The 10,232-nt window shown below is 41.5% G+C and overlaps 1 protein-coding gene across 3 annotated transcripts; it reads right to left on the bottom strand.

Moving 5' to 3' along the window:
* Nucleotides 1-2,170: 2,170 nt before the first annotated feature.
* On the bottom strand, nucleotides 2,171-7,456 carry tbxtb (T-box transcription factor Tb). 3 transcript variants are annotated; one of them, XM_078405759.1, is made up of 8 exons: nucleotides 7,254-7,456; nucleotides 6,617-6,881; nucleotides 5,505-5,639; nucleotides 5,065-5,126; nucleotides 4,918-4,979; nucleotides 4,643-4,819; nucleotides 3,631-3,763; nucleotides 2,171-2,438 (listed from the first exon to the last, which is right to left on the bottom strand). In XM_078405759.1, exons 1-8 carry the CDS (start codon nucleotides 7,454-7,456, stop codon nucleotides 2,171-2,173), a joined length of 1,305 nt encoding a protein of 434 aa, XP_078261885.1. The 3 variants fall into 3 exon arrangements, with proteins under 3 accessions (XP_078261885.1, XP_078261886.1, XP_078261887.1); XM_078405760.1 differs by having other exon boundaries at nucleotides 4,643-4,816; XM_078405761.1 differs by lacking the exon at nucleotides 4,643-4,819.
* Nucleotides 7,457-10,232: the final 2,776 nt, after the last annotated feature.

Here is a 10,232-nt window from a genome sequence, read left to right as displayed (position 1 = left end):
TTTGTGTCTATCTTATGAGCTTACAAAACTCTTTAGGATTACAGTGATAAACTCATAAGATGATGCGATTTTCCCCAAAGAAAACACATGAATGTATCCCACATATTTATTCACAAAATGCTGGAGTAACTCAGCAGGTCAGGCAGCATCTCGGGAGAGAAGGAATGGGTGACGTTTCGGGTCGAGACCCTGCTTCAGACTGTATCCTACGAGCTGGCAGTGACGACTCGGGCTAGTTTTAGCCTGGTGTGTCCAGATTAATTGATCAAAACTTTGTCCCTCACCACCTTCCTCTCACAAATATCCCCCGACAATCCGATGTTAGCCGGTTACATGTTTTACTTTTTAATGTCTGCGTCGGAGACCTTCGTGTGCAAAATTACACAATCAATCGATCCAACCAAAGCTTGATGAGAACTTGAGGCCAAGTTAATATTTTTTTCCCCAGTTATTAAAAAACTTCTAAGTCGACATAATGGAATTCTGCTCAAGAAATAAAAATGAACAAGTGGTGATTAAAAGAACCGGTAGTTCCGCTTTGGAATGATGAATACAGAGAAGAGTTTCTGAAATGGACACAAAAATGCTGGAGTAACTCAGCGGGACAGGCAGCGTCTCTGGAGAGAAGGAATCTGGGGCGACGTTTCGGATCGAGACCCTTCAGACTGATGCAGTCAGGGGACTATTCACTCTTCAAGCCAAATGCATATAGAAAGGCTACACCATCTGAGGATTTCGCAAAATGTTTTACCCTTCAGGTTAATTGCTCTATTGCTTATACTCCCCAAATATTAATTCATGTTTGTTCTAAAATGCTTGGGCGTCAATTCCCGACCAAGATTCCGCCAGAATTATTGCCCCCTTCATTTCTCCGGTTATTTGACAGTCTCTAAATGTTTTGTTAATCAAGCGCTTTGCCGTGTTTCCTTTCATTGCCCACCGTGTTTGTTTTGTTTGTTTTGTATTTTTAATATTAATCCCAGCGTTGTGTTCTCTCAATGCACTTTGAAGACGGCACTTAAAAGAGAAAATAATTAATTATATGACGACATAACCCTTCTTTGATTTATCACCATCGCCAACGACTCAAAAATACAATCTCGTCTTGGCAGAGGGAATCAAATTCCGGGAGATTTTTGGGGGGGGGGGGGGGGGACCGGTGAGAAAAGCTGGAAAATCACTGGGAAAAACCAAAAGGTGCCAAAACAGCAATTGATTTTGAATGAAATTCAGGGGGGAAAGAAAATCACCGTTGTGTTGAAAGGAATGATAAATTTATTATACATTTGTGGGGTTGCATAGCGCAGCATTCAATTCTCAGTCAAATGATAAAATCATCAAAATGTCTACACGATTTCAAGGTGTCAAGCTTCTGTCTCCAGACACTGAATTGAATGTAACATTATATTCTGGAGAGCTCTCTATAAATAGAGTAAAAACATTTATATTTTTTCAACTAACAGGTTGAAAAAAGTTCTCAAAGGAAAACATCTGTTAAACAGTTCAATTATTTGTACAATCAGTCATTTTACATAAAACCTAATGTACCTCTATCTCTACTAGTGTATGCAATTGTTCGAGGGAAGTTCCAGATTCCTGTCGCCCAAAGTCAAGGATCCAACAAGTATCTAACCCACGTCTGATCCACTATCTTATTTTTTCCTATATGTCCTATCAGGTCCTTAAATGGTGAGAATAATGGAGATCTTCCACAATGGTCGGTATTTGAGGACTTGCACCGTGGCCAACATTGGATTTTAAGGCACTTTTGTTTTGACTTCAACTCGCTGAGTGTAGTATTTAGTTCCTTGTATGATTTACCTTCAAGGGTCCCGAAGCAGGTTCATGCGTTCTTTATTAAAATGATTTTCCACTCATTTCCTATCTTCTCTAAATCACAGTTAATGGAATCTTATGAAATCAACCATTGATTGTCAACGAAAATGTTTAATGTCAATTCCATAAACGCCAAGATTGGTGGAACTTAGTAGTAGCGAGCAACTCTCATCTCTGATATGTATAGTAAACTTTTAAACTCTCTAACAAGTTCATTTCTCGTGCTAATCGCATTTCCCACCGAGGTGCAAACGCCAAGTCCAAAAAGGGAAGGCGAGAACAGGCAGGAGGTCCTTAAATAGAAGGTTAGGGAATGGAATGGATCCGGATGTCTTCACATGGATGGGGGAGTCACTGGAGTCCACGTGGAAGCCAGTCTGCTGTGTGCAGACGTGTCGAACTGGCTGTCAGAAAGCTCGAGTCCGGTCCCGCTGTCGTACAGTGGCGATCCCGAGGAGGTGGCACCCACTGAATGAGCCAAAGGTTGGTAATGAGCTGCAGAACCCCGTAGGAACTGTGAGCTCAAGCCGCTGGACATGGTCCCAGACTGGGGCACGGGGGTGATGGTGCTGTTACTGACTGACCACAGACTCGGATATTGGCTGCAAAGAGAACGAAATGGCCATTAACTGTTGTGTAACTTCCTTATAAACAGTGGCTAATGAAATGTGCCACGACTATAATGACATTCTGCTGCCACTATTGTGACTACGGTAAATTGAGGTTCTTTGAAACAATCAGATTCACCCCACGATCGTTTCCTCTTAGTTTTTTATCCTGTAAAAAAAAAATCATCCTCGAGTATTAGTTTAACCTTTATCCTGCAAAAAAAAATCATCCTCCAGTATTAGTTTAACCCCATCAAAAAAAAAATATGGAAGGGTTTTCCACCGTATGTTCAGGTGGAAGAATCGAGATCCCAGAACATTAAAATAAAAGGAAAATCTAAATTTGCTTGATTTGTTGAGGACATTGCTAAATCTGCTTTCATTTCGATGCACAGAGGAATATTTACAGTAAATATGAATTGATGGTACTTCCATTCTGATTTCAACATTTTCATTGCCTGGCCATAATATAGGTGCTGGAGCAACTCTATTTGTTTTAGGGACAGGTTGGAGCTTAATCTAAATGCGTTGACAAACAGAATGAAAGTAATAAAATGGGGGATTTGTTAACAGCAGGGTTCCAAATCGACCCTGGGAAACTACGGGAGTTCCCACTCAGAGAGTCATAGAGTGATACAGTGTGGAAACCGGCCCTCCGGCCCAACTTGCCCACACCGGTCAGATACATGTCCAAGCTACACTAGTCCCACTTGCCTGCGTTTGGTCAATATCCCTCGAAACCCGTCCTATCCATGTACCTGTTTAACTGTTCTTAAACGTTGGGATATAATATATAAGAAAATAACTGCAGATGCTGGTACAAATCGAAGGTATTTATTCACAAAATGCTGGAGTACCTCAGCAGGTCAGGCAGCATCTCGGGAGAGAAGGGATGGGCGACGTTTTGGGTCGAGGCCCTTCTTCAGATATGGGATAGTCCATGCCTCAACTACCTCCTCTGGCAGATTGTTCCATACACCCACCACCCTTTGTGTGAAAAGGTTACCCTCAGATTCCTATTAAATCCTTTCCCCTTCACCATGAACCTATGTCCTCTGGTCCTCGATTCACCTGCACTAGGCAAGGGACTCTGTGCATCTACCCGGTCTATTCCTCTCATGATTTTACACACAATTACGCAGTGTTGTGATAAACTCGCCAGGCTTATCTGGTAGTGATCTGGTACCTGGAGCTGGGGGCAGTGCCGGCGTTGTGTGCCATTGGGAGCATGCTAGTGTGCGTGGAGACCTGGAGACCCGACCAGTTGTCGTGGCTCGGAAGCATGGGCAGGCAAGCCGACGAATTATCGGAATAGCCGGCTGCAGAGAGAAAACAAAAAAGATCACGTTTAAATATGACAAATGAAGGTACCACGTCGTGCAACAAATATTTTAAAGATAAGCGATGATGAGAAATAGTTCAAAACGCGCGATTTTAAAATGTGACGTCTATCGTTAAAGGTCCAACTGAATATTTCATTTGAGGAAACCAAATATTTCTCCCAACATTCTCAACCCAAGTCGAACTTTACACATTCTAATCTCAAAAAATATACACGGTGCAAATGAATGCCACAAGTTTGTAAAACATTTCCGACGTTAACATAATTTAGCAACAACAAAATTACTAAGTTAAAACAGAGAGTTGGTCGTTAATTATCTAAACCGGCAGGGCAGGCACATGATACCATCTCTCCTATCACTATATTATTCTAGTTAGTGATTTCAGAACTTTTGACTCAAGCATGTTCCTCCTGTACTCCGACTGTGCTGAAATTAGGACACGTTAGTGTTCTACAGCAATTGGTTTTATTTCCTTTAATTTGGGAAAGGTACTATTCCAGATTCGCACCAGTCATTAAACTGAGGCTTAAATTACTTTGTCTGTGACGCTTTTGGCTACTACAATACCCCACCCCCTCCACTCACCATCGTTCTTTGTCTCCTTTCTAACTGTAAGACATATCTGCGTAATGTACCATACATTGAGCGTCGCGTCTTGAAGGGAACATATTTAAGCCTTCCATTCAAGTACAATATAATGAAGTATTCGCAGTACATTAGTTTGACAAAAGGATATCTGGCATGCTACGATATCCAACAGCAGTTCAAACTTTATACACGAAGCATTGTAATTAATATATACCCAGGTTATTTTAGAATGGCTTAACGTTAGATCTAGGCTATGCCGCCACTTACTCGACGAGTTGTTCCTGTGTGTGTACGGGTTGGGGTATGGCGCAGAGCGATGGTTCCTCAGGGTGGAATAGCGTTCGCAGCCATGGGGAGCGGAGAGAGAGAGAGGGCCTCCATACTGAGCATGAGGATTAGCGGGAGGACACAAGCCACCCGTACCAGGCAGAAACCAGCCACCTACTGGGGAACAAAAATCATAGACGGCCACCAGCAAGTTAAACATTTGCAACCAAATTACTTATGTGCATCAGTGAAAAACAGCTCATCCAACAACTCACATTGCGAATATCCGGATTGTTGACTGTCACCCATGTCATCCAGCATTTCCTTGTGATCGCTTCTGGACGAGAAAACGTCTATTAACGCAATGCACGTATTTACACCCTTCCCCGAATTACGTTAGTAAAATACTTTTCATAGCTCACCTCTCTTTCGAATCGAGGAAGGCTTTTGCAAACGGGTTGTACTTAATTTTAAGAGCTGTAATCTGTGGGCGAAAACAGATAACATGGTCCTTCAGCTTTCGTTGCACAGTTGAGTTGCTGCCATTTGATGTTTCAATGCTTTATACCGGCTGTTAATATTCATTATTGTTAATAACAGGTTGAGTTTTAAGAAATTAATATAGTCATAGAGTGATACGGTGTGGAAACAGGCCCTTCGAACCAACTTGCCCACACCGGCCAACTTGTTCCAGCTACACTAGTCCCATCTACCTGCGCTTGGTCCATATCCCTCCAAACTTCTATCCAGAAAATGCAATTGATATGCTGATCATCAATCAGTCGTAATAACACACGAGAGCAACTGACATCCTGGGTTGTCTACTGATGAAACCGTCTCAAATTATGTGAAGGGCACTTACTTCTTCGTTTTGATAAGCCGTCACGGCTATGAACTGTGTCTCGGGGAAGGAATGGCTGCTGATCATCCTCTGAGGCCCTCCAACGCGGACAATGTGAATCCTGGGTTCGTACTTGTGCAGAGAATTCAACATGATCTTTGAATTTACATTTAAAACAAAAAGCCGTTGAGGTACGAGTTAGATTTTCATAGCATTGCTCCATGTTAGTTACGACAACACTTGCCGTTTTGTTAAATTACATCGATTGCACAAAAATGTTGGTCCCGACATTCAATATTCGATGTGAATGTATTTGGACCAATAACCCTATTTTATTAAGCAATTTATCCACGATTTTACTGCTCCTTTTGCCATTTGAACTGATTTGGTTTAGTTCATAAATAAATACGCTATCTCTGGAATTTCCTTGCACCTCGGAGAACATACGGTACAATTAAATATTTCCACTTTGTACTGCAATAACTTCACGGTAATATAAAAGGCTTTTGGAATATCGTAGAACTGTGGAGAGATATGTGCGATTCTCATAGAGATCGATATCGTTTTGTTTTTTGCTGTTCTTTCATTATATTTTGGAGAACGCCTGTCGTTCTTTTAGTAAACAACTTATTCGTATTAATGCCAATCATTAAAGAATATACATTTTTCAACGCATTTCCACAAGGTGCATCTATCCAGGTGATGATAAAGGTGATGTTTATATTCAAAATGCTGGAGTAACTCAGCAGGTCAGGCAGCATGTCAGGAGAGAAGGAATGGGCGACGTTTCGGGTCGAGACCCTTGGGTCTCGACCCGAAACGTCACCCATTCTTTCTCTCCTGAGATGCTGCCTGACCTGCTGAGTTACTCCAGCATTTTGTGAATAAATACCTTCGATTTGTACCAGCATCTGCAGTTATTTTCTTATACATAAAGATGATGTAATATCTTCACATAGTATTGAAGTTAGGTATAAAATATCAATGTGTTTGTTAATAGCGCTGAATCATTTATTGTAGATATATATGTAATCTAGATATGTAAATTGAATTCAGATAGAACTTCATCTAATTCCAAACTTGGATAGAATATTGTAAATGGCTGAATCGGTTACTTTATTTAAAAGGTATACCTGTCCTCCGCCGTTGAGTTTGTTGGTGAGTTTGACTTTACTGAAGGAAACGGGGGCTTTCATCCAGTGAGCTCCGAAGTTGGGCGAGTCCGGGTGGATGTAGACACAACTCGGAGCCTGGGGCTCCGGTTTCCCCCCTGGAACCCACTCTCCGTTCACATACTTCCAGCGGTGGTTGTCGGCAGCCACAAAATCCAACACGAAGGAGTACATGGCGTTGGGATCCAGCCCAGACACATTCACTTTGAGTACGGGAAACATCCTCCTGCGAATAAAACAAAATGAATGCATGTGAACGGGGGACGGGGCGTTATTTTATCCATTGCACCAAACTCATCATAAGTTGCCTTTTGAGAATCCCCGAAAGACGAGCTTGTAAATGCCGCCACTGTTGGCCACAATTGTAGGAGAAAAATAGTTTAAGAGGTCGCGGATTGAACAAACACACAGACGCGGATGTTGCTTAACATTGGGGTGCTTTGTAGCGAGTACAATCGCAGCAAGCAATTACAGTCTGAGTCATAAAGTTAGCCCAATTACTCTTCTAACAGTTTTGAAATGTATGCTTCTGAAATGCGCAAAGCGAAGAGATCAGAGGGCAGTTAGTTCCCCAGAGGAAACGCGGCTCGCTGCCTACCTGCCGTTCTTTGTAACGATCATTTCGTTCGTCAGCTCCTTAAACTTAAGCCACAGATCCAGATCTTCCAGATTGACTTTCAGTTCCCTCTCAGTGGGGTCTCCTTTCTCGCTTCCTGCCTGCAGTTCATTTTCCACCGCGCTCAGGAGGTGGTCTACGCGGTACTGTCCGCTCTTCCCGCTGTCTGCTCCACTCGAAGTCATCGTCGTTATCCTTGGTGCCCAAAGATTGCTCTCAATTGATTCCTATTCCAAGCTGAAGGCTGCTGCGGAAAACTATATAATCCTTTTTTTTGCCTCTCTCAGTGGCTCTCCACTATCCCAATAAATACTAATCCGTCCGAGGGCTGACGTCAGGTAACTATTTGGATGTTCTGGGATTGGTTGCGCGATGCTTTGATGTCCTTTGTCCTATCTGGTATTGGCCATTGTCGGGCATATCAGTGAGACTGGGCCGACCTTCTGAAGTTCCAGCCACATGCAATTACCAGGTTAAATAGAGCTATTTTATGCAAATCTGCAAATGTTTACACCTATATCAAAGCACGAGGTTCAATGAGGAAATAGCTTTTAGGATATAGATTCGCAGTCCTCTCAAGTGTCCAACCTGTTTGCTATACAATTTTTCACACATATCGAGACGTAAACACCACTTCAAGTGGAATTGAAATATCGATAATTTCAAGCGTACTCGGCACGAGGATTCGGATTTCTCAAACGATTGACATTGTTATTGATCAAGTCAAGTTTATTTGTCACATACACATACACGGTGTGCAGTGAAATGAAAGTGGCAATGCCTGCGGATTGTGCAACAAAAAAAAATACAAATAGAGCATATAAATTAAAATTATACAGAAAAGAAACTTTAGCACGTTTTGAAAATCCCCATTAAGCTCAACGGATATGCGGCATTTATCAACTTGGTATTTCAGGAGAAACACACTTTTCCTGTTACAATTAAATAAATCAAGTTAGATCAATCAGCATGACTTTTAATAACGTGTGACAATAACACAGCATTGACTCCTGATATACTTTAGACTTCTTACCAACGGGGAAGGCTTGCTAAAACAATTCAAATGCATCTTGAGACTGAGGAATACTATATCAGCGACTGGTCTGAAAGACGAGGCAAACATTTGGTCCGAAATCCTGTATCGCTGGGTTAGTTTATTACTTCTCTCGAGAAAGATACATTTGGGGACTGAGATGACAATAACCAAATGGAAACCGTTAATCGAGTTAGTACGAGAACAAAACATTTTTGAAATGACGTACACCGGATAGTGAAGTCTTGGGCCAAAGTTAACTTGAAGCACAAATCTTCCAATATAAAAAAATATATATAATGTAGGTTCTAGATTGAATCACCGTCCCGAAACGCTAACTTTGTTATTCTATGGTCTCTTCCAATCCTGTTTGGGTTTCATATTTTCTGTATAGGCATTCTTATACCATATTAAAAATATTTCATTTTGGTACAGAATTTACTTTACCGTGAATGGTAGTTGAATTATAAAAAATGCGTTGTTTTAAAACACGAGAAATTTAATTCGCATGGTTTGCCATGAGAATTAGATTTCTCTAATCAAAGTCTGTACTATATCAGGAGTGTGTTATAGTCACAAGTTATTAAAAGTCATGCTGATTGATCTAACTTGATGTCTTTCATTACAACGGGAAAATTGTTCCTCGTGAAATACAAAATTGATAATGCCTTATATCCGTTCAGTTCTGGGGGGATTTTCCAAACGCGTTAACATTTAGTAAATTAACACTCATCCCATATTAATAACAGTGTACATTATTTGATGTATCTGAATCCTCGTGCCAAGTATGCTTGAAATTATCAATATCACAATATCATGATAAAAAATCTTGAAGTTCCGGAATTGAAACTGTTTGAATGTTAATGGAGTTGGAGAAATATTTATGCTGACGAATCGGCCGTGAATCATCCACATTTAACGCGCGCCAGATAAAGTGAGGGAGACGGGGTTCAAGTTCTGATTGAAAATACAAACTTTTTTCCCCCCCAAAAAGATGATATCGTATCGAGATTTCGGTTGGGGTGGGGGGTTGGGGGCCAGTAGGCTAATTGTGAAGGAAGACTGGGAATGTCCGTCGTGTATAAAGCAAACGTTTCTGTTCTATTCACCTGTAAAAGGGAAGCAATTTGTTTTGGATCGGAGGCTAATTTCAGGCTGGTTCTCATGACCGAGTGCTGCAGGGGCACCTATAGATCTTTTGACTGTGAGCGATAGTGCATGACAGTTTACAGCCAAAAACTTCTTTGGCCCTATAAACAATGGTCAGAAAAAGAGAGAGGGAGAGAGAGAGAGGGAGAAGCGGAACATTCCATTCACTTGACCTTTACAATTCGTTTAATATTCATCCCGGTTTTGGTTTTGCCAGTGGGCTCGGGTGTACTGGAACCATCGTATTATTTTGAGGACAACACGAAGTGAAATTAAAAGTAATGCGAATTTAACCCTGATTTATTTCATGCTTTGCCAGTGACTGTGACTATTTTGTTGCATTTGGTCACTATAGCGTTAAATTACCGAGACGAATCAAAACGAAGTGGGACTAACTACCCCAACAGTTAATGTAGGAAGCAACTGCAGAGTTCGATATCGCTCTGAGGGCTAACGGAATCAAGGGATATGGGGAGAAAGCAGGGACGGGGTACTGATTTTGGATGATCAGCTATGATCATATTGAATGGCGGTGCTGGCTCGAAGGGCCGAATGGCCTACCTCCTGCACCTATTTTCTATGTTTCGTTGTTCTTTGTTTATATGCTGGTTTAAACCGAAGTTTGACAGAAAAAGCTGCAGTCTGAAGAAGGGTCTCGACCCAAAACGTCACCTATTCATTTTCTCCAGAGATGCTGCCTGACCCAGTGTAAGAAAATAACTGCAGATGCTGGTACAAATCGAAGATATTTATTCACAAAATGCTGGAGTAACTCAGCA

This window comes from Rhinoraja longicauda, chromosome 9 (assembly GCF_053455715.1).
Source record: "Rhinoraja longicauda isolate Sanriku21f chromosome 9, sRhiLon1.1, whole genome shotgun sequence".
NCBI lineage: Eukaryota > Metazoa > Chordata > Chondrichthyes > Rajiformes > Arhynchobatidae > Rhinoraja > Rhinoraja longicauda.
This window is presented reverse-complemented; position numbering and strand designations above follow the sequence as displayed.

Bases quoted from the DNA above. Each gene is read 5' to 3' on its own strand.
- tbxtb (XM_078405759.1), bottom strand. From the start codon at position 7,456: ATGACTTCGAGTGGAGCAGACAGCGGGAAGAGCGGACAGTACCGCGTA. The intron at 4,980-5,064 runs GTGAGCTATGAA...TTTCTCGTCCAG, and splicing joins TTCCTCGATTCGAAAGAGAG to AAGCGATCACAAGGAAATGC. The intron at 3,764-4,642 runs GTAAGTGGCGGC...TTCTCTCTGCAG, and splicing joins ACACAGGAACAACTCGTCGA to CCGGCTATTCCGATAATTCG.